At 52.9% G+C, this 25,984-nt stretch overlaps 4 protein-coding genes across 5 annotated transcripts in view; 3 read left to right on the top strand and 1 right to left on the bottom strand.

The window, feature by feature from the left end:
• Positions 1–17,851, top strand: part of LOC128269101 (uncharacterized) — a 72,403-nt gene extending 54,552 nt beyond the window's left edge. The window contains exons 3-10 of one of the 2 annotated variants that reach the window (XM_053006462.1): positions 727–884; positions 8,856–8,928; positions 11,121–11,288; positions 11,350–11,548; positions 14,323–14,600; positions 14,680–14,764; positions 14,833–15,129; positions 15,425–17,851. In XM_053006462.1, coding sequence (XP_052862422.1) covers positions 727–884; positions 8,856–8,928; positions 11,121–11,288; positions 11,350–11,548; positions 14,323–14,600; positions 14,680–14,764; positions 14,833–15,129; positions 15,425–15,534 — 1,368 coding nt within the window. In that variant the 3' untranslated portion in view covers positions 15,535–17,851. Of the gene's footprint in view, positions 1–726; positions 885–8,855; positions 8,929–11,120; positions 11,289–11,349; positions 11,549–14,271; positions 14,601–14,679; positions 14,765–14,832; positions 15,130–15,424 lie in introns of both variants that reach the window. The other variant, XM_053006461.1, reaches the window with a different exon arrangement.
• An 869-nt stretch (positions 17,852–18,720) lies between these two features.
• On the top strand, positions 18,721–22,733 carry LOC128266856 (E3 ubiquitin-protein ligase SHPRH). The gene is made up of 3 exons (XM_053003646.1): positions 18,721–21,487; positions 21,561–22,098; positions 22,163–22,733. Exons 1-3 carry the CDS (start codon positions 18,721–18,723, stop codon positions 22,731–22,733), a joined length of 3,876 nt encoding a protein of 1,291 aa, XP_052859606.1.
• Positions 22,734–22,785: 52 nt separating this feature from the next.
• Positions 22,786–23,796, bottom strand: LOC128267703 (proteasome inhibitor PI31 subunit). The gene is made up of 3 exons (XM_053004593.1): positions 23,597–23,796; positions 23,021–23,538; positions 22,786–22,951 (listed from the first exon to the last, which is right to left on the bottom strand). The coding sequence occupies exons 1-3, from the start codon at positions 23,738–23,740 to the stop codon at positions 22,837–22,839; spliced, it is 777 nt and encodes a 258-aa protein (XP_052860553.1). The 5' UTR covers positions 23,741–23,796; the 3' UTR covers positions 22,786–22,836.
• A 357-nt stretch (positions 23,797–24,153) lies between these two features.
• LOC128267690 (protein mono-ADP-ribosyltransferase PARP16-like) lies at positions 24,154–25,683 on the top strand. Its single transcript, XM_053004580.1, has 3 exons — positions 24,154–24,466; positions 24,552–25,068; positions 25,130–25,683. Exons 1-3 carry the CDS (start codon positions 24,281–24,283, stop codon positions 25,564–25,566), a joined length of 1,140 nt encoding a protein of 379 aa, XP_052860540.1. The 5' UTR covers positions 24,154–24,280; the 3' UTR covers positions 25,567–25,683.
• Positions 25,684–25,984: the final 301 nt, after the last annotated feature.

Raw genomic sequence — 25,984 nt, 5'->3', positions numbered from 1 at the left:
AGAAGTGAACGGCAAGCGAACGGGTAGCGGGTCACCCCAGCTGATTCTGACGCACCAAACCTCGCCACCCAACATAAACGCTATGTTGCGCCAAGGGGACGCCAAAACGCAACACAGAATAGACCAACTACCAAGCCAAGCCCGCGATAGTGAAGGGAAGATAAAATTTAGATCGCCCATACCTGGCGCGGATTGGGCCACCGAGTCGCCCGCGTTTCGAAATGCTTCACTATGCTGCGCGGGCAACATAGGGTCGGTGTGCGCCAAGCGCACAATGGTGCGCAAGGCGATTAGATACACCTAATCTGCCGCTGCTGCTGCTGGCGCTGGGATAAAGTAGAACGTACCTTCGCTTCGGTCGGTGTAAATGTGCGAACGAGTTGTTGCGCTGAGCGCGAAAACCCCGGCCAACGATTGGCCATTTGAAAGGAGCTAGACAGCCAGCCAGAAATGTTCGCGTTCGCAGGCGCTACATCGATAGTGTGCTATCCGGTTTACTACCGGTGGGACCGTGCCAGCGGCGGGGTGTTAGCCAACATTAACGTGAGATCTTTTATGGGCCCACATCACCGAGGGGCCTCGCATGCATCTCGCGGGTTGTAGCCATCATTATTTTTAGTGCAATTAAATTGATGATCAAATGATCTCTCAATCGGAGGGAACCAAAAAATCGCCTTCCCGTTTTTCCTAACCAACATTTGTTCTACATTTGCTGCTTCGTTACAGGAACACATTCAAGAAGTGCTGGACAAATGGACACAGATCGACGACGAAATCTGGGCCAAAGTGATCGTCTTCGAACGGAACCGCCGGGTGGCGAAAGCGTACGCCCGCGCACCAGTCCTCACGATCAACGGGTCCGACGATGGGTTCGACGGCATGAGGTAAGGCATAGATTGCACCGGACAATACACTTCACCTAACGAACCGAAGCAGAGACGTTCACCCTTCAGCAGCATACCGCATTTTGGGGTTCACATATTCGAACCACACTGCAGCAATCGAAAGTGATAAAATAAAGGCATAAAACTTTCAATTCCATCGTCCCGCGATTGCTGGGCGGGCGGAAAATTGATTTCTTTTGTACCAGAAAAGGGCCTGAACTGCTACAGCATATCGATTCCGTTTGTGACCTAACGACCACCACCCACGATAAAAGGGTGTTCAATTATGGAATGGTGGAAATTGAAAGTTTTACGCCCGAGTACGCCACTTCGGTGGGTGCCGGCGCTGCACATTTCATCAACCAAAGTGATCTTACCTCAAGTTCGCTCGAGATTAGAAGCAAGTCACTTTCTAACGCTAGAGATCGCAGCAACCGCAGCGTTCTGTGCTTGGGACAGGCTGGGCATTTTCTGGAAGTATCGGGCAACCTAATGCCATACAAAAGTTTCGGTTTTATGCTATCGATTTGCGCAGATATGATCATCGGGTCGTATTTTTTTGAAGACAATAATGATGCTGAGCTGAGAAACAAATGCTTCTATTTTAAATGGCCTACTCTGTATTTCAGGTTTAAAGTAGGCGCAATCTAGAAGGCGATGTTCAATTACTTACTAACGCCTGCCGGCTAACGTAGCCGATCTTCGATGATCTTGAGAAGTGCTAGGCCGCAATGCTACGTAATTCATAAGGTTTCTGTCACCTTTCTGTTACCTCCTTCCTAGTAATTTGCCATTTCCGAATGGTGGCGTTCCTCGCTTGCTCGGCTGTTGAACTCTTTCGTTTGAATCGTTCCGCGCTTCGTTGAAAATTCGCTCAAATTTGAAGCCGTTGGGGGGCGAGGGGAGCGGACGGTTGTCCACAGAAAAAGTGCGCCATTACTCTTGGCGCCCACCCCGCTCTTCCGCGCCGTACCCTCTTCCGCCACAATTGAAAGAGAAAGTTACATTAGCTCTATTCGAACAGGAACACATGCACATGGAGCGGTACGGCGTGAGGCCATGCATAGGAAAGTGTGGAGCGGAAAAAAACAGGCTCGTGTACCGGGAGCTGTAACAATATCCTACGATCGAGCGGTGCGCACACACACGCACCGGTGCGCGCAGTAAATGGTTGTAAGCATTATTAAAAATAATGTACAGGACAGCCCTAATAGTTGGCACAACGGCACACTGTACTCGATCGAGCACTTTTACATAAACACGCACGGGGCGAGGATGTTTCGTGGCTCCATTGTTCAAGGTCCGATTTAAATGATCCATCGGCGGTTCGATCGAAACCACGGCGAACGACGCACACACACAAAAAACGACTTTGCCAGATTTTAATAATAAAATTTACCGTTTTTGTGCAAAATGGCATCGAGTTTTGTCTGACCTTTCCCAGCTGGCGCAGGAGATCGCACTGCGCTCGGGCGTGTGTAGCAGCAGCTGGAAAAGGAGCGCAACCGCCCCAAACAGGAGGAACGGTTCGGCTTCGGCCCGGTGCCGCCGCATAAAAATCCCATAAAACATCCAAATGTTGCCAGCTTTCGTTTTCACTTCGAACGACCGAGCAACCGGGAACCGGATGCGGTGTAAGGTTTTAATTGAAATGAAAACAAAATTGGCCCACGCTGCAATATGAGCCCGCGGAGCCCGCTCGGAGGACCGCGCACGTGCACCGTGGATCGTCACATTTGATGGGCCGTAATTAAATTTTCCTAAACTCCATTCCGCTGGCATCTTGGCGCTGGCCTCGCGTCGCGTCGCGTCGCGGTTTCGTAACCGGCATGTTTCGGCGGGCGATCTCGTAAGCGTTTTGTTCGGCTTTCGCGTTCGTTGTTGGGTACTCTCTGGTGGTGGTGCGCTCTAATGATAATTGCCCACCGGTGGTTTGGTTTGGTGTGGCTCGTCGTCCGCGCTGGTCGATAGTAGACCAAAAGCGAAACCACACATGCGTCTTGCATCACACAATGGGTGAACCATATAATGGCAGCGCTTAACCTTACGGTCGGGTTTTGTGCAAAAAAAAACGGCAAGACATCAAACAAGAACCGCACCCTGACGCCCTCGGTCGATGGCGAATCTTGTGAAGAAGGCCTAAGGACGAAAGAATGCAAATCGGAATCGCCAGCCAGGTTTGCGGTTCTTCTAACGCTCGCCAATTCTTCGGCCAAACCCAACCATCCAACCGTCATTAGTTAATTCGCTGGAAGCTAAAAAAAACCCGTAAATATTCGCGCACATAGATCCACCTTCGACCTTCTTTTGGGACGGTTTTGGGCTCGCAGTTATTACGAATGTCTCTCTCATTATGAGTGACCCCAGCGTATAGGAGGCCAGCTCGTCCCATTGTGTTTGCGTCCGCGTCTCTAATTGACAACCGTTCTGCGCGATGGTCTAATGATGTCGCGTGAAACATATCGCACGCCGGCCATCGACATTCTCGGACCCGCGCAACGGACGCGCGTAGCGTGCAGACGCCCTCACTGTGCACTGAGCCGTAAGCCCTCGGTGCTCCGCCCTGCCCTTTCGGGCCAAGAATGCTGTTGCGCGGCGCAAGAACGCAACCCCGTGCGACTGGCCGTAGCGTAGGCTTCCGAATGCAATCAATCTTTGCACCACGCTGGCAACGGGGCAGAATCTAGAGCTCAAGCTGAAGCTGAAGCCCTAACCCGCGCCGCGCACGGTGGAGGCGCATTCTTTGCCAAGGTGCGCTGCGCTACCCACGACGGTTCCAGCGGGCTGGCCAAAGAGGTCGACCTACGACAGCTGTTAATTTGCTATTGTTCTTCAATGGTCGTCGCCGTGTCGGCCAGGCCGGAAAGAAACCCGGAGGGTGAGGGCCGAAACGAAGCGACCACACGGTGCTGTACCACACGACGACGCCACGACCCGTGTTGTGTCTAGCGCGCACGCGTCACCCAAACGTCAAGATTCCTATCGTCCTCACCCCCTGGGGGGTTTGCGGGCCGCTGCCGTCGTCGTGGAGAGATTATCGGCATCGGCGCGAGTGCGGGCGCAGGCGGAGGAAGGAATTAACGACTCCTAACGAACCGACGGCCATTGTCACGAACCTGCTCCAGGATGTTCGAAAATTGTTGCCCCCTTTCTCGAAAGCACCGTTGCGGTTTCGCTCAGCCGCCCCTTTCGCAGCCCATGATTTAAAAACCGACCCCCCGAAAACCTCAATTACCCAGCGCGCGAGACCTGATCGAAGGAAATCAATTACCCATTTCGCTGCCCTGCGTGGCATCCCGGTTTCCTGGCCCCAAACGTCACATTATGCAGTGTTTTGGGAGGAGCCGCAATGGCGAAGATTTATTGCATTCCCGCGGGAGGGGGACCCAAGGCACACCACGCAGGATACGCAGCTCGATCGAAGGCCCGAGGAGCCGGAGTGAGAAGGTGATTGTTAAAATTCAATTTCAGACGACGCCCGGCGGCGAAACCGGAGTTTACAGGCGCAGCACAGTAGCATGCCTAATGCTAATGGTTTTCGACGACGCAGCAGCGGATGGGGGGAAGGGGGAGGGGAGTCGTCGGGCAAGGAATATTAACACCCGGGGGCCCCGTCAGACAGACCCGTCGATCGCTCTCGATCACTCACCGGACTATGCAAAGTGTGTGCAAGATCAAGTATTTCTTTCGGCCGCGCACCGGTTTTGCGTGTTATTATTACTGGCTGGGCCACACCTTGGCCACAGATTTATGCGCCGTCGCCAGTCAAAGTGTGGTGGCTGTGAAGCAAAAAAAAAACCCGGGCGACAGTAAAATCAAGAACCAGGAAGCCCGAGCTCCTCGAGATTGGGTCTTTTGTTGGTGGGCTTGGGTTGGTTGGTTGGAGTATTTTTACTCGCCCGGCCTTTGTTTATGGGGTTCCTCTGACTCGGGGCCGTGATCGGCCAGAGTTCCGTTAACTATCCTTTGTATCCTTGTAAGTTGTGGCTGTGTAAGACAGCATAAGGTATTAAGTGAGACGGTCTATTATAAGCTACATGTAGCCGATTAAATATGCCGGAGCTGGGAAAGGCCAAGCGTAACATAAATTGTGAAAATAATCGCTCCTGTTCCTGAGTAATTAATTTGCTTGGTCACACCCTTGACTAAGGCTTAGAGCAGTACTATTTGCGTGTCAACAAACCTGGACCAGAAGACCAGAGTTCATTTTCGTTCTCAAATTAATAAAACGAATTGTAACCAGAAAGGTAGCACCACCGACAGCAAGCATAATCAATTATGCTATGATCGCATGATCGCATCAAACTGGCGATCAAATGTCTTCCAAATTTCCGCGATTCCCACGCCGACAACAACACGCTGCGTCCCGGAACTGGCGACGAGCGATGCGCACAAATGTCACCCTTTCCCCCTGGGGCCGACGGGATGGGATGATGTCACACACATTTGCATGCGACGGCGACGACGAAGATCCGTCCATCAAAACAGTGTTGCCGCCGGGGGCGCCACCCTACTCAGATCCGCCAGAATCAACCCTCCCGGTAGCTGCTGAAGGTCGCCGCGGGTAGATTGACAGTTTTTTGTTGGTCGTGTTCGTAGTCTGCGTCAGCGCCCATGTAAAAAGGAGCCCCACCGAACGTGAGCAGATGCTAATGCTTGAGACGATTCGCGCCATTGCCGGAAATGTGCCAGTGCCTAAGGCGGACCATTTTGGGACCTAATTGCAATTGTATCGACCCGCTGTGTGTTGTTAATGCGAAAATAAAATTCACGTTTAACAATGACGATGGTGGTGACGATGGGCCTGTTGTGGGAAACAAAACGGTAACCGGGCGCCAAAGGGTGACAAAGAATCTAACACACGCCCCAGCGATGGCGATGATGAAGGACGGGTGCGTGGCCGGAAGTTCTGTCCCTACGCCTTCCTCGTTGCATCTGCTCTATGCTGACGCAAACGGTGGACCGCAGAGCCGAGTGGCCAACTATTGGCTTTCATCAACAGAAACGCCGGCCGTGCGTGAGTTTAGTGTCTGCGCACGAACTGCCGCCACGTTGTTTTCGCCACCGCACCGCAAGGTCGTCCAGTTTTTATGGGACTTTAATTTTCTTGAGTACGGCCAACCATCATTACGGGTCTCTCTCCTTCTCGGTCGCTCCCTGGAGGCACCCGGGGGGCCTAGGTAAAACGCCCTCCGGCGCGTTGTGCCGCGTTTTAATTGACGCTTTACTGTTGCGAACTCCACGGGTGAGAGTGCGAAAGAGATCGATCATGAATCGCGGTGGTCTCGGTGTCGGTCACTACGACGACGATCAGCCTCGGAGACAACGCCCAGAATGGACGCGCACCTCGGTCGGCTCGGTCTGCTCTTAAAAGCTGCCGTTTCCTGCTGTGATCTGGTGCGATGTGATCACGGTTTATGGCTCGCCTTCAGAACGATCACTCTTCGCGCCAGGCGATCAATTTCAAGCATTGGGGATCATCATAAACCACCTAAAAGGCTACAAAAATATGTATGCTCTTTAATTGGCCGTTCTGACCGTTTTTGGGCGATCGCTTCCAATCAAATGTCGCGTTTGCGGGTCGCGGAAATGACCTAAGCACACGGATCGTAAGGCGAAGATCGTTAAACGTTATGCTAATTTGTCATCCGTTCGGATTATCGATCATCAAGAGATCACCTAATAAGCCGTTCGATGGGCATGTGAACATGTGACAACTCTAGGATTGGCTTAATTATTACCGAAGGACACAGAAATTGGTGATCCTTAATTTAAATATTCGATTACTCGACGCCACTTATGAAACATGTTAATATTCGAGGTCCGCCAAAGGTTAATTCAGGCTCGGGTCGGGCCGATCGAAAGCCACAGGCGTCCGCAAACTCCGCAAGATCGTCGGCCGGAACCCAAAAGGGCGACCCCATCCCGATAAGGCATGTTCGCTCTGTCCGCTCGCGTTCGATAATTATTCCTCTAGCGTTTCGTACGGCCCAACCCAAAACCCAACATCGACCGAGGTCGGCCAATCAAAAGATCCGCATTCATTAATTCGCAGGGCAGCAATCGCAACGCCGGGACCTCCGCCGGGTGGAAATTAGAAATGTAAATATTCGCGCCCGATGGGAAAGCGCAACCCCCACGGGCGGTGAGCTCACTGTGTGTTCCTGTGTTCCGTTGCAACGGTTCCGTGTGTGTGTGTTTCTGTTCTAGGATTGGGTTCTAGGATTCTGCATAATTCTGATACACCAATGAACCGAACGGTACCGTGCTCACCCGGGTGTCCATTTCGCGCAGTTGTTGACTGGCCACTGCCGGATTCCGATCCGATTTCCGATCTGTGTGCGCGTGCACACGGGTGACAAAGTGCAGGGACCTTTTCCGCCTCGTTAGGCCGAGCGGCGGGCGCTAACTGCCAACAACAAGGATGAAAACCTCAAATAATCATTTGCCGTCCGAGTTTGCCGTTAGATTGGCCCGGCTTGTTAACATTCTGCGCCGCCGTCTCCCGCTTTCGCTGGTCACTCGAGAGAGAGATCGAGAATTTGTGTGAGGTTACGGGACGGGATGGCCTTCTGACTCATTAGCACACTTGTTACCGATGATAAGCGAGTCAGAGTCTCCCGCACGAACGATGGCAAAAAGAATGGCATTGCATAAATTAGACGTATGCGACCGGGACGGACTCGATGTGACCCTTCAAACGCGCCTTTTGGGCTTGCGAATGAACATTCTAGAGCACTGCAATTGGCTGCTGGCTGGTTGGCCACACGCGCTCAAATACATAGCCATCGAAAGGCTACTAAACGCTCAAGCCTCAAGCTAGCAAACAAGCGATCGAGCCTTTCGAAAAGCGTTTCGTTGCGCCTTTTTGGCAAGTAGCCCGGGGGAACAATATCCGCCTGGGCCCGGGCCCGGTAAAAGGCCTTCTAAAGCGAACCCTCTCTGTCATCGAGTTCAACAGGCCAGCACAGGGCTCAGCAGCAGCAGCAGCAACGCTTGTCCCGATTCTGTCGAAATGTCGACTATAAAAGCGACCAATGGCCTCCCTTATTGGGACCTCCCTCCCCTCCCCTACCATTTTGGCATGCCATAACGCCGTCGAGTACATGTCGGCCGGCCCAACCCAACGCTGAACCGTTTCTGCGGCACCAAACGACTCGAAAGACTTGGGCGGCAGCGAAACGACGAACCCGCCGCTGCGAAAGTGCCACACTCGAGAAGAGCTCCAACCCGGCCCGCCGGACCGTCCGGTCCGGTGGTCCGCTCGCTGCTGCTTTGTCCACTCGTAATGATTCATGCTGGGGCGCATACGGCATTCTAGGGTCCCAATTCCACGAGCCGACCGCGTTCAAACAAAAGTGAAACCGTGAAACGATTTCGCAATCCGCGATCCCGTTTTGTCGGGATCCAAACCGGGTTGATATCTCTCTCCGGCCGTGACGCAAGACGTGCACGGCACGTGTTGCCAAATGGACCACCACTCCGAGGGGTTCCAGGGGTTTGCATGTTAATAACTGCCGATCGGTTGCAGGCAAACAATTCGCGGTCGACGGTCGATTGACATTAGCGACCGCGCAGCGATTGCAGCCGATGCTTTGCCGATTCGTGCGAAATCAATTGGCACCACGTCATGTACAACATGGCCCACCCCGCATCCTCCGATCGTGAGTGAGGCACGGCAAATAAATCACTTTTACTTTTACGCCAATCGGAACGCCACGCCGAAGGACACACGAAATCGGAACAGCACGGAAAAGGTTAGGCCGCCGCGCGGGACCATGTTCTTTGCTCATCCGCTTCATCCGCTACGGATTGGTAATAACCATTTGTCAGGCTTGCCCGAATTCCTTCCGAACTGATCCATCGTTGCGCGCGATATCGATCAACGACACGCGCAACACCGAAGCCGCTCCCATCTTCGAACGCTAATCTAATGTCTCGTCTGCATCTCGTCTCTCTCTCTTTCCACAGAATTGGCCTTTGCGGGTTCGACAATCCGATGCGCGATCACAAAACGGATGAGGTTAAGCGACACGTTGGACAGGTAAGTCGGCTCGGGTCCTGGGGATGACATTTGCCTCTAGGGCTACAGGAAATTCTGGGGGGACCGTATTTTGGGGCCGCTTAATTAGTAGCGGCCCAAGCGAGACCCACTTCCGAGTGGTCACAACACGCAACACGAGCAGCTCGATCACGAGAACGGTCACGATCGGCGGCGGCGGCACTAAATCAACACGCCCCGGGCTGAAAGTGAAAAGATCATTCGATGATCTTTCAACGAAATATCAAGGCTACCGTCCATCCGCGTGCGATCCGCGTGCGAGAAGATCCGTCCGCGAGGTGCACCACCCATCATCCGGCTGGCTAGCTGTCCGGCCCAAGTTGGCTTTCTTTCCCGGTCATCCCGGCCCGCGCGCCCCACCGGAGAGAAGGTCAGTTCCGGATGCCTCCGGGGGCCGTTTTCAGTTTCCACCTCGCGAATTTGATTCGCGCGCATGATTCGGAAAGATAAATTTCAATTAAAGAAACTCCCAACCCAACCCGGTAGCCAGGCCAGACCTCGAAAGGGCATCGCCCTCCCTCCCGGTCCCGGTCGGACGCAGTTTATGACCGATCACTTTCCACGGCGAGGTCGGCAGGAGTGAACCGCACTAAATCACGTAGCGTTCTCAGCGCCAGCGCGATGCTGCTTTCTTCCTGGTGCGTGATATTTGTTCGTTTTATTTACTGACGAACCGTGATTCGCCGGAGCAAAGGGCACCAATTTGCCCTCGGTTCGGTAATAGTGGCATTGCATAATCATGCTCCCGAATCATCATGATGCAGCGATCACCTAGTGGCCCAGCTTCCCGCAATCCCGCCGCTTCCCGAGTAGCCTAATTTTGCGGTGCGAAATGCATGTTTCCACTGTTTTATGGTCAAACAAACAAGCGCGCCCAGCTTCACGCTGTGGGGGTTTTATGATCTGTAGCTGCCACGCGGCTTATGATAAACATGCTTGTTCACGCTTGTTAAAGATGACACGCAACAAACCCGTCAAAGGTCGCGCGCCGGAGATGGTCCCTCCTCGCGGGGGGGAGGGTCGACATACTCATCGCGGGGATGATCATAAAAATAACGTCCACGAGTGGTCACAATTTATCGCGCTTCTCACCGGAATCATCATCGATCGATCATTCGCCGGAAGCCCGTCCCGATTCGTTGACACGCTTTGGGGACAAGACAAGAGTTTCTTAACTGCCGCTCCAGCAAAGAACAGCAACGAACCCCACGGAGAGACGCCGAACCCCAAACGGAACCGCGATCGTTAAAACACAAACCGAAGCGGATGATGAACTTGTTCTGGAGCTCCCCTCTCCCCACCGCGAGAAGGCTCACGGAACGGATCGCGCGTATGTGGCGAGCGAGCGGTCGCGAAGGAAGCTCAAGGTCGTCAATTGGTATTCAGCTACAGACGACCACAAGATCGTTAAATTCGACTCCACGCATGGCGTGGCGTGGCGACGAGGACAAGAAGGAGCGTCCACACTCACACACACACTTCGCTTCTTCGCTGGCTTTTGTGGTGGTCTCCGGTGTATAATTTTAGTACCTTCCGATGGGTCGCCCGAGGTGCAATAAATATGACGCTGACTTATGAGCGCGCTGCGGTCCCCTCTCCACTCAGAGTGAGTGGTTTTAAATAATGGCCACACGGCCACAATGATTCCCGTGCGCCAAGGGATGAAGTTGCAACAAGTTGTCCACGCGGTGATCCATGCATCGTCGCATCACCGGGGCATCGATTATCAGCCCTTGGTTTGCATAAAAACCCACAATCGGGTGCGCTATTAATTTAATTTTATTGCAACCCAGGACCGGGGGTCCCAGAACCCGGGAGGTGGCCACATCCCTGCCCGTATTAGCATCATCGTCCATCGCCATCGCCCGGAAATGCAGAAAAATGATTGCCCAGTTCCGGGTTTTAGGGTAATTTGACGCCGCCGCCGCCAGTGTGGTGACCCTATAAGGGCCCTAATTGGAGTAATGTGCATTCTTGTGCCCTGAGGCGGGGGGCTGAGTGACGCGCATGGCGTAGGGTGACATACGGCACCTCTCCGGTTGGCCGGTGCGCTAATTAGTCGCCCGTCCGCTCGAGAGTGGTGTGACTGTGCGACTTTTTTTTTGCTGGGGACTCCATTCCACAAGTCCGGGTTCTGATCGTGTTCCTTCTCTCGCTCTCTCTTTCGCACGCAGGGCGTTAAGATCAAGATGGACGACGCTGGCAACATTCTCATCAGACGCTACTCGAAGAGCAACGTGTACGTCAAAAGCACCGCCAGCCAGCCGAACGAGGAGACGGCGATCGGTGCGGACATCCTGAAGCTGCCCTCGCAGGCGATAGAGAGTGAAAAGATTGTCAAGGTGAGTGCCGCTGACCGTTTCCGATCGACGTGGTGCTTACCCTTACTTCTCCCCGAAACAGCTGTTCGACATGAAGAAGTTCCAGTCGAACGTGAACCGCGAGCTGCGCCGTGCCTACCCGGACCGCCGGCGCCTCGAGACCCAGTGTCTGTCAGCGATCGCGTTCGTCAAGTCGGAGAACGACATCCTGGACTGCCCGATGTGGGTGCTGATCATCAACGTGGTTGCGATGGACATGCTGAAGAGTAAACTACCTCCCGGTAAGACGTCAGTTGTGTCAAACACCTTTTGAAGTGGTACCGTAGTAACATAGATGGCGCTGGCTCGCTAGCTGTCAAGTTTCCCTAATTTCGATCAAGTACTCTCAGAAGACAAGAGCAAAGAATCAGTCCAAGGGAACGGGCAGCGCGCCCCGTCTTGTTAGGACACTAACACAGTGGAGCGAAAGGTTCTTGCTAAAACGGCACGCGGTGCATCGTCTCGTTTGCCTCGTCGCTGTTCGTTGCTAAACACTTTCGATCGCTGATAAGCGTGCGCGGCCGGGGTTGCCACAATAACCTGACAAATGTCAGGTCCAATTGCGTAAAGTCGCGAATTCCGTCGAATTCCGTGCCCGCCGAGGGATTGTCTCGGCGCGGAGCTCAAGGCTACAAGGTCCGTCCCTTCTCGCGGGTGCTATCCCTAAATGTTACAGACATTTGAAAGGCTCGCCTCGAGTGGGGTTTCGTAGTGGTGTGCTTACCCACGGGGTTCAACCATTTTGCATACAATCGGCGGTGACTCCACTAGCAAAAGGGGTTTGCAATTGAATGCTCGATAAAGGCGGGGGGCTGGTGGCCGCCTAATTTTTATGGAAATTAGCCGGTACGCAGCGTGTGTCCTCGGACTTGCGGACGACCGCGGGGGGGCGCAATATTCGGCGCAGTCAAAGGGCACCCGCGATGGCCGTGTTTTTGCTATAAATAATATTTGTAAATAAAAAGGCGCCTCCTTCGATTGGTGTGCAGCTCCTGCGCAGTGCGGCGGGAGCGACTCTTGCTCTCTGTACTCGACGCATTTGGTGCTAAAATCAGTTGCCGCAATTTGACAGACACCACAAGCACCGGGCGCGGTTCGGCTGCGTTAGGTTTATGAGCATGCTGGCCTGGCGACCTTGCAGCAGAATCGTTTATGCGTTTCACTGCGGTTGTTAATCTTTCAATCGATTTCATCACCATTAAATGCTTACAAACACCCCGTAAATGTCTTGTTTCGAGGGCGATCCCCATAGTCCCGCAAGATTTCCTCCGTGTAGCATCTTCCCAATTGAGGTTCCACTGTCACGAGCACCGATGTTTCCTCAAACAAACCCCATTCTTAGGTCCTAGTTTTCCGCAGTACCAGCCTTAAGCTCAGCTAACTGTAAATGTAGAACACTTTGTGTGGGCCCCACAGCTAACGAACACGTTGTCGATAGTTGCGGTTGCGGAACTCGCTGTGTTTTGTGTTATCGCACACCGCCTGTTGATCGCGAACGAACGGAAACAACAGCAACACCGGCCGACAACAATCGGCCGACCACCGGTACCGGGACGGGGACAATTAATTTTCGGAAAATGTTATATCGATCGATCGGACCCATCGCCTGCCGATTGTGAGGCGAAGCAGTAGGTCATGTGAGCGCCCAGAAGATCGGCCGATCTTCTGCCGGCCATTAAGGGCCCGGTCGAGCCGATTTCCAGAATGGACGAGAAGATAATGGACTTGGGCTGGCGAGATTGCCTTGCTTCCAGTTAGAAACTGGGGTCTGGGCCCTGTTGTCGTTAGAACCGGGCCCTTTGGGGTCCCCCGGGTAATGGGGACACCAGTTCTGTCGCACTAGAACAATAGACACGCTGTCGGGATCGGCGGGCTGGAAATTGGGAACCGAACTCACGACGTAAACGGTAGGTTCCCGATCCAGACCCCGCGTGGAACCCGCGGATCGAGCACACCACTTCCTGGGCACCAGACACCATTCTGCATTATGAATTATTGTCACGTTTGTCGCCGCCAACCGCTGCGCGGGGACCACAGGGAATAGAACGGTCGAAGAAGTTGGCCAAACGGTAAAAAGAAAAGCCCCGACCCCTCTGGCCAGGGCTCTCGGCTCGGCGTCCCTCGAAAGAAAATAAACCTCGCCCCATTCCGCCTCGGTGATGGCAAATCAATGTTTTCACAAATGGAATGTCAATTGGTGAAGAATTCGGTAGATGACGTTTGGCCCCCCGGGAAGTGTCGATCTCCCGATGACGGGGTACGGGGGGAGTAGGGTAAATAAAGCACGATCCGTCTGGACGTCCGCACCGGCGTGGTTCGTTTTAATGGTCCACCTTCAGGGATTGTGTTGATGTTTGTTCTCTTCCCGACCCGCCGTTTGGTGGTGGCATTTTTGTCGGAGCATCGGCCGTAACTGCCACTTTTGACACTCGGCGAGACGAGCGCCACTCGGCGGCAGCATCCGTGCACGGATCGGATTCCGAGGAGTTTCAGGCAAGCAAAGAAGTTATTTTAAGTTGAGGTCACCTTTTTTGGTGGGGCGCGAGTCTTTGAGCATTTAACACACCCATCACGTGCCCGGCCGGCCAGGGATGCATTCGGAAGTTCCGAATTCTACCACGCCCAGTATGTGTACGGAATGAAGATGGGTAGTTGATGGACATCGGTTGATGAACTGTCGTCCACGTCGTCCATTAAATGACATTGGTTTGCGTTCTTGAGACCGAAACTCACCGTGACCGAAATGCCGTATGGCGTTGGAATTCACCTTCCAATTTTCGGGATCTATAGCGATCTAATGTCCACATGCAGAAAGGAACCGGTACTGCCTACTTCAACAACCGCGTGGAGCAGCGATCCCACCCAAAACCGTCCGATCTTTAGGTCCGAAACATGAACGGGTCAACCGAAAGCTTACGTTTTTAAGGTGGATGTAAGTGTAAAGCCAATAATTAAAACCTGCCAGCCTTCTTCCTTCCCCCGGCCCGACTGCCCGTTTCGCCGACCTACCTTCCAGTGCAACGCCCGGTGGACATCAAGAACCGCCCGCGGATCCCGATCCCGGACGAGGACCCGTACAGTGTGGCCGGCAACGGCGGTGGCAGCTCCGGCAGCTCCGGGTTCGGGGCCAGCGGATCCGGCATGGTGGCGGCCAGCCGCGAACACCTGATGCAGCAGCAGCAACCGATGGTCGTCGGGAACGGCGGTGTCGTCGGCGGTGGCCAGCGGCGCAGCGAGAAACCGCCCAAACTACCTCCACGGGACAATCTGTACGCCACGCACGAGATCGGCAAGGTAAGGCTCTTGGCCGCACAGCTAACGATTCCGCTGCGAGTCCCAGAATTTAACCGTCCACCCAATTGGTTTTTCGCAGCCGGATTACGACGATATCGAGGACGAGAACCGTGTCAAGCTACAGCGTGGCAAATCGGACAAGGGTAAAGATAACAAGAAATACGGTGAGTCCCCGGCAATCGCCCACCCGACAGGCCTTCGGAAACTAAGCTCGTCGTCGTGCGTTTTGCAGATGATCCGTACTACTGTGGACTGCGAGCCCGTGTGCCAAACTTCGGCAAGGCGTCCAAGTCGTCGAAGGAGAACAACAACAACGGGCCGGGCGCGACGGCCAACGGTGGCGTCGTCGTCGGTGGCAGCAAGGAAACGGTGGCCGCGAAGCGCCTCTCGATCGCTCACCTGCAGCACCCGGCCTCGCTGCAGTCACTGCACCAGCTGCACCAGATGCACCCGCATCACAACCTGATGGCCGCCCACCAGCACCACCAGCAGCTGATGTGGCACGCCCGCAGCTACGAGAGTGGTATAGGTAAGCCCTCCCCCGGTGTTGGTTAGTGTTCAGTTCGTTTCTATTCTATTCTATTGCTTATTCAACTACTTGAATAGTACTACTTCATTCTGCTTAATTTTCACGTTCATCACAACCGTTCATCACGCATCTTAGTTTGATGGTAAAATGCACAATTATTGTCCCCACACGGCACGTTCGAATCAGCAAATGTTTGTTAATGCTAATCACTCACTCATCCACTTAATCCTAATCGCCCGGACCCCGCATCGGACCCCCAAACTGACCGCGATGAATCCGACTTGCTCCCTTCCAGATACGGACGTGGTCGAGTCACCCTATAGTCACATGTACGGCCGCGTCCCACTCCCGACCCGGGGCTACATACCCGCTCCGAGGGCCATGTACATCGGCGAATGGGACTAGAGACGGGGCAAAGGAGGTCGAATGGCGCCTCCCGCTCCCGGGCACCCCGAGAACGGCAGAGCAGAGAAAAGAAAACATATTAAACTCTACGCACTTTATAACATTAGGCACCTCGCCGGCCGCAGCATCGGCGGCAGCATCGGCCGCAGCAGCGGCACTAGTGGCGGCAGCAAAGTCAATGAAGAGAAAATCGAAAAGATGAAGCACAGGCGCCCCCCTCGGAGGAGGCCACCGAGAACGGCGGACCACAACGCACCACCCTGCCACCACCATCACAGTGCGCCCGGTTCCAATTCGCGCTTCATTCGCGCGCCCCATTTTATGATTATGATCCCGCGAACGAAGCAGACCGCCACCGCTCGTGGATCGTCGGTACCGCCGTGTGCTGGGCTGCTGTTGGTTTTACTTCTTTTAACTAATATTATTATTAATATTATTAATATTAGGGCGAACGACCGTAGCGCGGGCTCCACGTGGTTGGCCCACGCCAAGTCTCGAACCCGGATAGGATTAGGAAATTTGTAAATATAATCGCAATATCGCTCCGTCACACCGGACTGCCCGATTCGGTGCGGAAATTATTGAAATACTGTACCACGCACACACACACACGTATCGCGAAAGAGACAAGAATTCACCTGTTTTTTGCTGACTGCAATCTGTGAACGCAGCTAATCTATCTTCGACTGAACCCCTGCCAGAGCGCATAGAGAACCTGTGCTTCCTGTGCTACTCCGAAATACTGCCATCGAAGACTTACCGATCGCCCCCACTGCCTACAGCAACTCCACTTCGCATTACAGCTAGGAGTTGCGGAGTCGGCTCGAGTTCTCGTTGTAAATAGTTCTCACACTTTGAGGCCACCCACAAATCGCGTGTGTGGCCTTTTTATTTGGGTTTCCTGTGCTTTTCTGTTTTTGCTAGAAGTTGGTAGACTCGCCGGGTTTTTGCCGTTGCCCTTCCGTAACTCGTAGTCGGTACTCCATTCGGTATGATTAAGTTTTAAAGCTCACGCAACTCCGCTGCTCCTCTCTCTCGGGAGATCCTTTGTCTTTGGCGACGGTTTGCGATCTTCAACCTTACTAACGTGTGGCAGGTAACCAGGACTAGGGGGCCCAGGGCCCAGGAGTGCAGGAGACTAACCATCAACGCACGCCAATCAATGATGATATAATACTCAATCGGAATACGCGCCCCGCCAGGAAGGGCCCCTCCCCATTTTTCCGGTCCGTTCGGCTCCGGGAACCTGGGCTGCGGGCTCGCTGGGTGCTGTTCAGTTCTTTGTCTTTTTTTGTTGTACTGGTATAAGCTACTATTCGGCCACAGGATTCGGATCCCGTAAGATCCCTTCACCAACGACAACCACTTTCGTTCCAGGACACATTAATTCCGACGTAGTGTACCTTTTACCTAGTGAGAGAACCCATTGCACACGAGTGCGCGCGCGAGTAGCTTAGGTTAAGGGCCTTGAAACGACAAATTTACTCCTTCCCTGGGCACACCTGTGTCGTAGAGTAGTTAAGGGCTATCGTATCGAGCTGCAATTTTCATCACCACCGAACCGGCGGAACATAAAAATCGACTGTCTTCTCTGTTCGTTCTAATAGTAGTAAATAAAGTATCGAGTACCGCGACGTTCGGTTCACCGATGGTATTGTAATCGGTTACTAATCTAGTGATAAGCTATAAACATTCCCACAGTTCGCAACGTTCGGACGCAAAGTGACGGTGGGCCTGAAAGGAATGGGAAGTGAAACCACACCCGAAGCGACCCGTGCTTCAGCCGTGAACCGATGAGGGACTTAGAGAAACTTTAATCTTTCCTTTGTTAAGACGATACACATATTAAGAAAATGAAATACACTGGTGAATGGGCTTGTTAAGGAAAAGGAAAAGCATCAACTTGCAAAGCGTGACAAAGTCCTCTCGGCTTGTTCGCGCCCGCGCCGTTGTGGGACAGAGACGATACGTGGGGCGACAATACGCCATTAGTGTACGAATGGCACAAACCCGAGACCTAGATGTGCAGCATAGTCATACAGAATTATTGGCAAAGCATACTGAGAGTGTCCCATTTCGAACCGGAATTCCAGCAAACGTTGTATTTAGACCGTGGAGAAGAAATAAGACTCCGCGCGAGGAGACGGTATGCAAACCCACATTATATTATTTGCGGAGCCCGCCCTAGTACGTAACGAACGAACCGATTCCGGCCCCTTACGACGCAAATCGCAACTACTACTTTCTTTCCCTCTCGACACACACTGTCTGTCAGTCAATGTTCTGAATTTTTTTGAAATAAAGTACTATTCTTATAATCCCTATGATCGTGTCTAAGTGTTTATTGTCGTTATATCGTATTAATAAGGCAGGAAATAAATGCAAAAGCGATGGTTACCGTTACTTTCGGGTAGATGAAGAAAATTTTCTGCAAGTGAGCGGGTTAGAAGAAGCGCTCGCATAGTATGGATAGCATATTGCCACCACTTCCTGTGCCTTGCAAAAGGATGTCATGAAAGAAAATCCATTGCTTAAGAATTAACAAAGTTGGCGTTGGCGGTTTGTGCTGAAAGTCGGTTCAGTTATCACGCGATTCGTACGTAATTTATTGAAATTGCCCACTGATAGAGTAGAAGATCACTTCAGCGATTGTGAAGATGATCTCACAATTGGATCTCCCGCAAATGTAAATTTGAACAACTAACATACAATTTCGATGTTTCATTAGTTTCGATATAAATCGAGTGCACCCCGATTATCAACAGAACCGGCAGCAGAGAAACAATAACAGCCGAACAAATACTGCAGTTATTGCAGGAGCAAAAGCAGCAGCAGAAGTTAGGTTTTGACGAAATAAAACGGTTGCTGCAGGAACAGAAACAGCAGCAAGTCAATCATAAATTATTGCTTGCGATGTCGCCTTATATTTTATGCATTAATCGTAGAAAAGGGGTTCCACAAAAATTCGAATAAATTCGTTCGGTCTTCTACAAGGTTTTTAACGGATAAATGAGCAAGGGTTGCTCACTGCTTCTCACTTCTCACCGCTTCCTTTTGACGTTTGCGACTCACCAAAGCCGCTTTCTTGTGTATAAACAAATCGTTGATCTGCGTAAACGCGGAAACAATGCGTTTCTTAATTGTACATTCAATTCGTTGATTAAAACACGAATAAGCACGCAAACTATGGAGTATTGCCTACTGGATCTCGGTGTGCGTCATGTGCAGATAAACGATGACGAATCTCTTCAGCAGTCGCCCACAGCATCACCGCCTCGGCCGCCGGATGCATTCCTGTACGAACGTGAATACTATGCTCCTATCGATCGGAAAGTCGACGTAAAATCGATCGTTAAATCGATCCGGCGTGTGCCGGAGTACACTCTACGCGAGCGGACAGATGCTTTCGATAGTTCAATCATCACTCTGGGCGTGTTTATGCGAATACGACAGCCGAACGAAGAAATCAACCATCGATGCAATGGTGCCCGTCAGCAGCTGTGTGCCCTTTTGTTTAGCGAAATCGAACACAGCACCCCTATCGAGCACGAGTTGGCCACCGAATCCGCACCGAGCGAGCCCAACTCGTCCATCTCGGTCACACAATTCTACCACCAGCTGCGGTTGCGCCACCAAGCGGTGGCCACTAGTGAACCGGAACCGGCGAAACCCACTCCCCACTTGCGGCCCGAACTGCGCCCCTACCAGCTGCAGGCACTCCGGTGGATGATAGGCCGCGAAACGGAAACCATCACACTGCCCGCACAGTACGTGCGCCTTCGAAGTGCCTTCATTCCGGAGGTGGATTTTTACCGCGATCTTTACAGCTACGAAGTGTTCGATGCCCAACCGCCACCGATACCCATTCCGCCCGGGGGCATACTGGCGGACGAGATGGGTCTAGGCAAGACGGTGGAGATTCTGGCGTTGCTACTGGCAAATCCCCGGAAGCGCGATGACGCCAGCGCGTTCGCTTCATCAACCGCACCGAGATTTCCGTCATTCAAAGGTAAAAAATGCGAACTGAAGTGTCTCTGTATGAACACGCGGCGCAATAACACCATTGGCTGCCGGAAGTGTGGCCGCCTACAGCATCGGTCCTGCGTGCTGCGTCATCGCAATAAGCAGGCCGACGATCGGGAATACCTATGTCCGGAGTGTTGGCGCACAGAACCGCCGGTAGAGTCCGGTGCGACGATCATCGTGTCCCCGGTATCGATCAAACACCAATGGGCTAGCGAGATTGCGAAGCATATCAACAAATCAGACTTCAGTGTGTTTCTCTACAACGGCGTCTCGGGACCGAGCGGGTGGATCAGTCCGGCCGATCTCGCCACATACGATGTGGTGCTGACGGATTACAATGTGCTGAAGCCGGAAATTTACTTCACCGAGGTTAACAAGCGGCAGTCACGGCACGAAAAACGATTCCTCAGTCCCAGTACACCGCTCACGATGGTCCGCTGGTGGCGCGTCTGTCTGGACGAAGCGCAGATGGTCGAGGAGGTGCACAACAATGCGACCAAAATGGTGAAAGCCCTGCCAGCCGTCCACCGCTGGACCGTGACGGGTACGCCGATCGAGAAGACGATCAACAATCTGTACGGCCTGGTGCACTATCTCGACTACGCACCATACAGCGATCACTCGATCTGGCGCCAGTACAGTCATCAGTTCGCGACTGGCAACCCCAGACCACTGTTGACGATGATGGCCCGTATCATGTGGCGCACCTGTAAGGCGGCGGTCCTGGAGCAACTAGGAATACCACCGCAAACGGAACGCGTGCACTACATCACCATGTCCTCGCTGCAGGCGTTCTTCTATCGCACCGAGCATACCCTCTGTGCGTGCGCCTTTCGCCAGAAGGCCCACAAGCTCGGAGCTTCCGATCAGTCGATGGCGAAGCTAAACATCCACACGCTAAACCTTCTGATGGAACCGTTGCGGAAGCTGCGCCAGGATTGTACCATCCCCTCGGTGCTGCACGTTGGCGGTGGGGCGTTGCAGGGCAAGAAACTGCTGACGCCGACGGAGCTGCACGAGCATCTGGTCACGTGCAACGTCAACGATTGCAAATCGCAGCTCCGTACGATCGTTTCCACGCTCAACGGGTTGGCAGCGTTGCACGTGCTCCAGCACGAACCGGAACAAGCGCTCCGTCTTTATCTGAGCACCCTCCGGTGGGCCGACGACTACACGGGAGCGATCAGTGTTGACTCGTTGCTGCAGATACACGCCCTCCATAATTTGATCGAGTTGACGAAGAGCAACGCGCCAACCGGGGCTCCCTCCGCTGACCAGCTCCGTGAGTATGGAGAACGCTGTGCACGACTCGAGTGGCGCTACATCGAACAGTACGCCAGCAAGATACGCACGGTGGAAACGGATCTTCGGCCGGCCGTCGAAAAAGTGGACGAAATGGAAGGACAAGACGGATCGCCACCGCCCCAGTACTGCAGCTGGTGGCTCGAACTGTTCCACTACTTCAAAGCGAATCCGCAACGGGGCATACCGGCCTTCCAGCGGATCACCGTCCAACCGGAAGCCATAAACTTGCAGCTGCGTTCGTGGCGTGGACTGGCCCTTATCCTGACGAACTGGTGGGATCGAATAATCGAACGGCGCTCTGCGCTCAAGGCAGCTTTCGCCAAGCTCGAGTTTTTCGTCGAGAACCTCAAACCGAACCATGAATTGACATCCGGCGTACGGGTCCGCATTGAGCGCCTCGTTTCGACAGCTTTCGCCTGTCACCTCGATCCCGCTCTTCAGACTGATGGCGATGAGACGGAGATGGACATGACCGACAGAGGGCCACCAGCACCACGATGCTTGCTCTGCACGGTAAAGGACACGGTGCAGGCGCTCGAGGCGGTCCTGTTCGCGAATTTGAATTTGCAGGCCGCCACCGGTGGTCTCTACCAGATGACGAAGGAGGAAACGTTGCTGAAACGTAAGTAACTACAACGCAGTGCACGGAATTGGGGCCACTCTTGGCTAACGGCTACAGTACTTTCTGTCCGCAGATTTGCAAACGCTTGTCAAACGGGAGCATGGTGAAGAATCGATCGTAGCCGCAAGTGACACAGGAATGGCGTACCTTGAGCGGATTAAAACCGAAATGAAAGAGTACTCCAGGTACTGGGTCGAGATCAACTACACGGTGGCCGCGTACGATGAGTTAAAAATGTGCAAGTCGCGCCTCCAGCTCATCAGCGATGAAGAGTACCGTGAGTTGGAACAGGCCAAAAAGAAGCCAAGTGTCATGCAGCTGTTGGCGTGCGAAATACCGGAGCAGATGCGCGATCTGCAGATCACCAAGGGCGAAGCGGAACGATCGTTCATGCGCCTCCAGGGCACCAGGAAGTATCTGGAGCATCTGAGCGCCAGGCGAGAGATTGATCCTTGCCCGATCTGCCAAACGGTTCCAGACACTCGGTACGCCGTGCTGCAGTGTGGCCACCACGTTTGCAGCGTCTGCACGGTGAAAGTGCTGGATATGGCCCGGGCTACTGGCGGTATGACATCATGCGGTATCTGTCGACATCGGCAGAGCATCAAACAGTGAGTTGTGGCCCACCTTCCAATCGTAGGTAGTGATGTCATTTGTCTTTCCCTTGTCCATTAGCATCCACTACGTGACACTGACGCCGGACACGCAGCAGTATGTGCGGGGAAACTATTCCAACAAAATACTGAAGATCATCGAAACCGTGCTCGAGCTGCGGGCCGCCGAACCGGACGTTAAGATAGTGATCTTCTCGTACTGGCAACCGATCCTGGTACACTTGGGGGGTGCGCTGAATAAAAACGAAATCACCTACCGGCAGAAGTCGACCAAGTTCTATACCATCGTCGACGAGTTCAAGGACTACACGAAGGGCGTGACGTGTCTGCTGCTGCCACTGCAGTACGGCTCGAAGGGACTCAATTTGACCGAAGCGACACACGTGTTTCTCGTCGAACCGATACTCAATCCGGGCGAGGAGCTGCAAGCGATCGGACGCGTCCATCGTATCGGTCAGACGCGGCCAACGGTCGTGCATCGGTTCATCGTGCGCGACACGATCGAGGAAACGATCCACGAAACCATCCAGGCGGATCGGACCGGCCGATGGTTGGCGAAAGATGTGACGATTCGGCAGCTCGAACAGCTGTTCTCTCTTGACGACGATCAGAACGCAATGATCGTACTGTAACGAGGAAGACATGTAAGGCCAGTCAAGAACAAGTCACGGCACTTATTCTCATTTATTTGAAGAAAATTTGAAAAAACCAAAACTATGATTACGCTTTACAAGTTTACATAAACATATCATCATAGCGCCCCGGTGGGGCCATGTGATCCGGATCGGGTCCATAGTTTCTCATCGGATTCGGTCCGAACGGATCAAAACGAGCCCCGCGTCCGCGAAACCTGTAAGTAGCACAACTATTATTGACTGTGGCACTGGTCAATAGGAACGAGAACCATCGGGTACTTTACCTATCGGCGAGAGGATTGCGTGGCGGTTCCATCAGCATGCCACTGCCTGGCACTGCCAGAGGATTGAGATCCGTTGAACCTATTTGGAGTCCCCTAGCCCTCGATGGCATGGACTCGGGATATTCATCCGTAAGAGCTCTTCCCCGAAATTTGTCGAACTCCTGTAGTCGCTTTTCCGTTAGATCCGTTTGTGTTTGGCCATCCTTTGCCACACCGGTCACCACCGGCTGAATCATGTCGTCTTTCAAGCGGACCAGCTGTTTGCCGACATTTGCAATCAACGCCGACAGTGTATCGCCACGCAATGAGAGAACCGTGCTTTCCAGTTCAAAGGCCACGACCGATACTTGTTGGTCCTTGGCCGACAGCAGATTAACTACCATCGTCTCGTCCGAGACATTGCCGAACAGAATGTACAGATTTCCTTCGAAAACATAGCGCATCGCGTATGTCTTGCGATCGCAGTTCCAGCGTTCCGGCAGAAGCTCACTTTTTTCATCACCATCATTCAACGTTTTCTGGAAGGGAACGGGAACGCTAAATGGCGGATCGACTCAAAATATTTCTAGAACCTACGTCGTCTCCTACTCCAACGCAGAGAAATCCGTGCTTCGTCAGGAACCAGTGCACAAAAACAATTAGCACTTCTGATTTCGTCTCTACCGTGCTTCCCACCAGCTTCCACAGAGTTTCGAACCCGTAAAAGTTCGATTCAGACATTTTTCGTTCTTCGATTCACTCCAGCGGGTAAAATTGGAACATGATTGCGACGCAAAATTTGCATCAATTTTATTTGGCTTGTCATTCGATGACAGTTTATGCCCCGTTGAAAAAGATGTACAAAGAAACAAACCCCGGCACTTCACCCCGTTGAAAAATATGTAAACCGTGCAAAACATTGTTAGTTTGAAATCGTCGCGTTCAAATTACTAATCCTCCCAAATTCATTTGAATGGCATTTTGCGGATTCTCAGTGTAAAGAGAATGTAGCGAAAGAAAAGAAATTGTTTTCGCGGGTTCAGCTTTTTTATGTTGTTCTCCGATTCGGAATTACTCTTCAACGCCCAACCTTTGACAGTTCACAGCTGGCTTGCGGCTTTGTGTTTACATTCGTTTTCGTTACCGATCGAAAATCTGTTGTTTGCTTGGGTTTTCTTTGCTTTCGTTCTGAAATTTAATGTTTGTCCAGCGTCGTCGTTTAGCTGGAAACTCTGCGTTCTGTTCGCTCGGTGAAAGGCCTTCTTTACGCTGCCATCAAGAATGGAGGAGGTGCCGATCGAACGGCAACGTTCGCTTCTGAGGCAAACAGTTTCACAGGATCCGCTCGCGGCCGATCTGCGCCTATCGCTGTTCGTTTCGGCAGCTCGATCCTTTCGTTACGATTCCTGCCTGCAACCGTTTCCGCCGGATTTCATCGTGAACGGCGAAAAAAACATTGATCACCTGGTAAGTTGGTGCTGAGGTGGCGGCGCCTTACACACCGATACATCGTGTAATCTTTGGCACATTCTCTTATCTTCGACCACGTCAGTACAGTGTGCTCGAGACGATTCCAGCGGTAGCGGAACTGACTGCTAGTGCTCTCGAAACGCTCGACGAAAAGGCGACGCGATTGCTCCATTGGATCCTGTGCCGTCAGCCACATCCCTTGCTGCGGATTGTACCCAAATCGCAGCACGAAGAGGTTCTTGCCAAGTGCCCTTGCCATGCCAAATACCAATCGCCCAGCCAGATATTCGAAGTAACACATCGTCCCCATCAGTCGGCGGAGCGATCGTTTCGCGAGAATGCGGTCCACTTTCGCACGCGCCACGCGTACCACGGCAGCCGGCTGTTCAACTTCCACTCCATTCTGCAGTACGGCCTTCAGCAACACCTGAACAAGGTGTCCATGTTTGGCGAGGGCATCTACTTGTCGGCCGAGTTGCATGTGAGCCAAATGTTTGCCACCAACGGATCTGGCTGGAACCGGTCTGCACTCGGGACGCACCTATCCTGTGTGGCGCTCTGCGAGTACGTGGACAATCCCAACTACGTGGTTAGCCAGGGTAAGAACACGGTCAGCAGTGGCCACGTGCAATGATTAATGTCCTCACTGCACACTTCCAGAGGAGACTTCGGCCATTGATGAGAGCGCCATACCGTTGCCGGCATCGGCCGGCGTTTCGGCTACCCTGACCGGTAACGGTAGCTTACCAGAGCGATACATCCTGATCAAAAACAATGAAATGGTTCAGGTTCGCTATCTGCTCCTGTACGGGACCAGCAAAGAAGCAAAGACTGACCCCAACGGAGGGCAACGCGCTGCAATACCCGGTCCGGTGCTTTTCCCCCTTCAACCGGCATTCTTGCAACGCCCACCGAGCCGTTTTGTGCAGTGGATCGCCGACAACAAGGGAATCGTGCTGATCGGTGGATACGTGGGTTTGCTGCTAATCGTCGGGTTCATCAACAGCCGAAACGCGCACTACGTGAAGGAGATGTTCCTGCAGAAACTCAACCACGTCTACAACGCTGTGCTGAGCTTTCGTCCCGACGGCGAGTAGGTTAGGCTTTTGTTTGGTACCATCTTTGTCTGTGTTAGAGTTTATGTTTAGACTAAGTATACGGGGGAATTGAACAATGTAATTATCATATATGCAAGGGGGCCAGTGATTAATGTTATCGGCAAGCGGGAAAGCTCATGTATCTGGAATTTTCCGCAATGAAATAAACCAATCCATAAACCATCAGGACTATCGGTTCTCTGCGTCATGTGCCGGCTAAATTCGTGACGTCACCTGGTGATGGCGTCATTGCTTGAGAAGCTTTGGTTTTCTTCGCATCCACTGGTTTACTTTTCTCACGCGAGAGAGTCATTTTTCCGAGCGGTCAAAGGGTTGACCAAAGTTTGTAGCGTCCAACTGAGTGAGAGAGCGAAAAAGCGAGAGAGAAAACGCGTTTCGATTACGGAAACTCACTCAG

This window comes from Anopheles cruzii, chromosome 2 (genome assembly GCF_943734635.1).
Source record: "Anopheles cruzii chromosome 2, idAnoCruzAS_RS32_06, whole genome shotgun sequence".
NCBI classification, from domain to species: Eukaryota; Metazoa; Arthropoda; class Insecta; order Diptera; family Culicidae; genus Anopheles; species Anopheles cruzii.
This window is presented reverse-complemented; position numbering and strand designations above follow the sequence as displayed.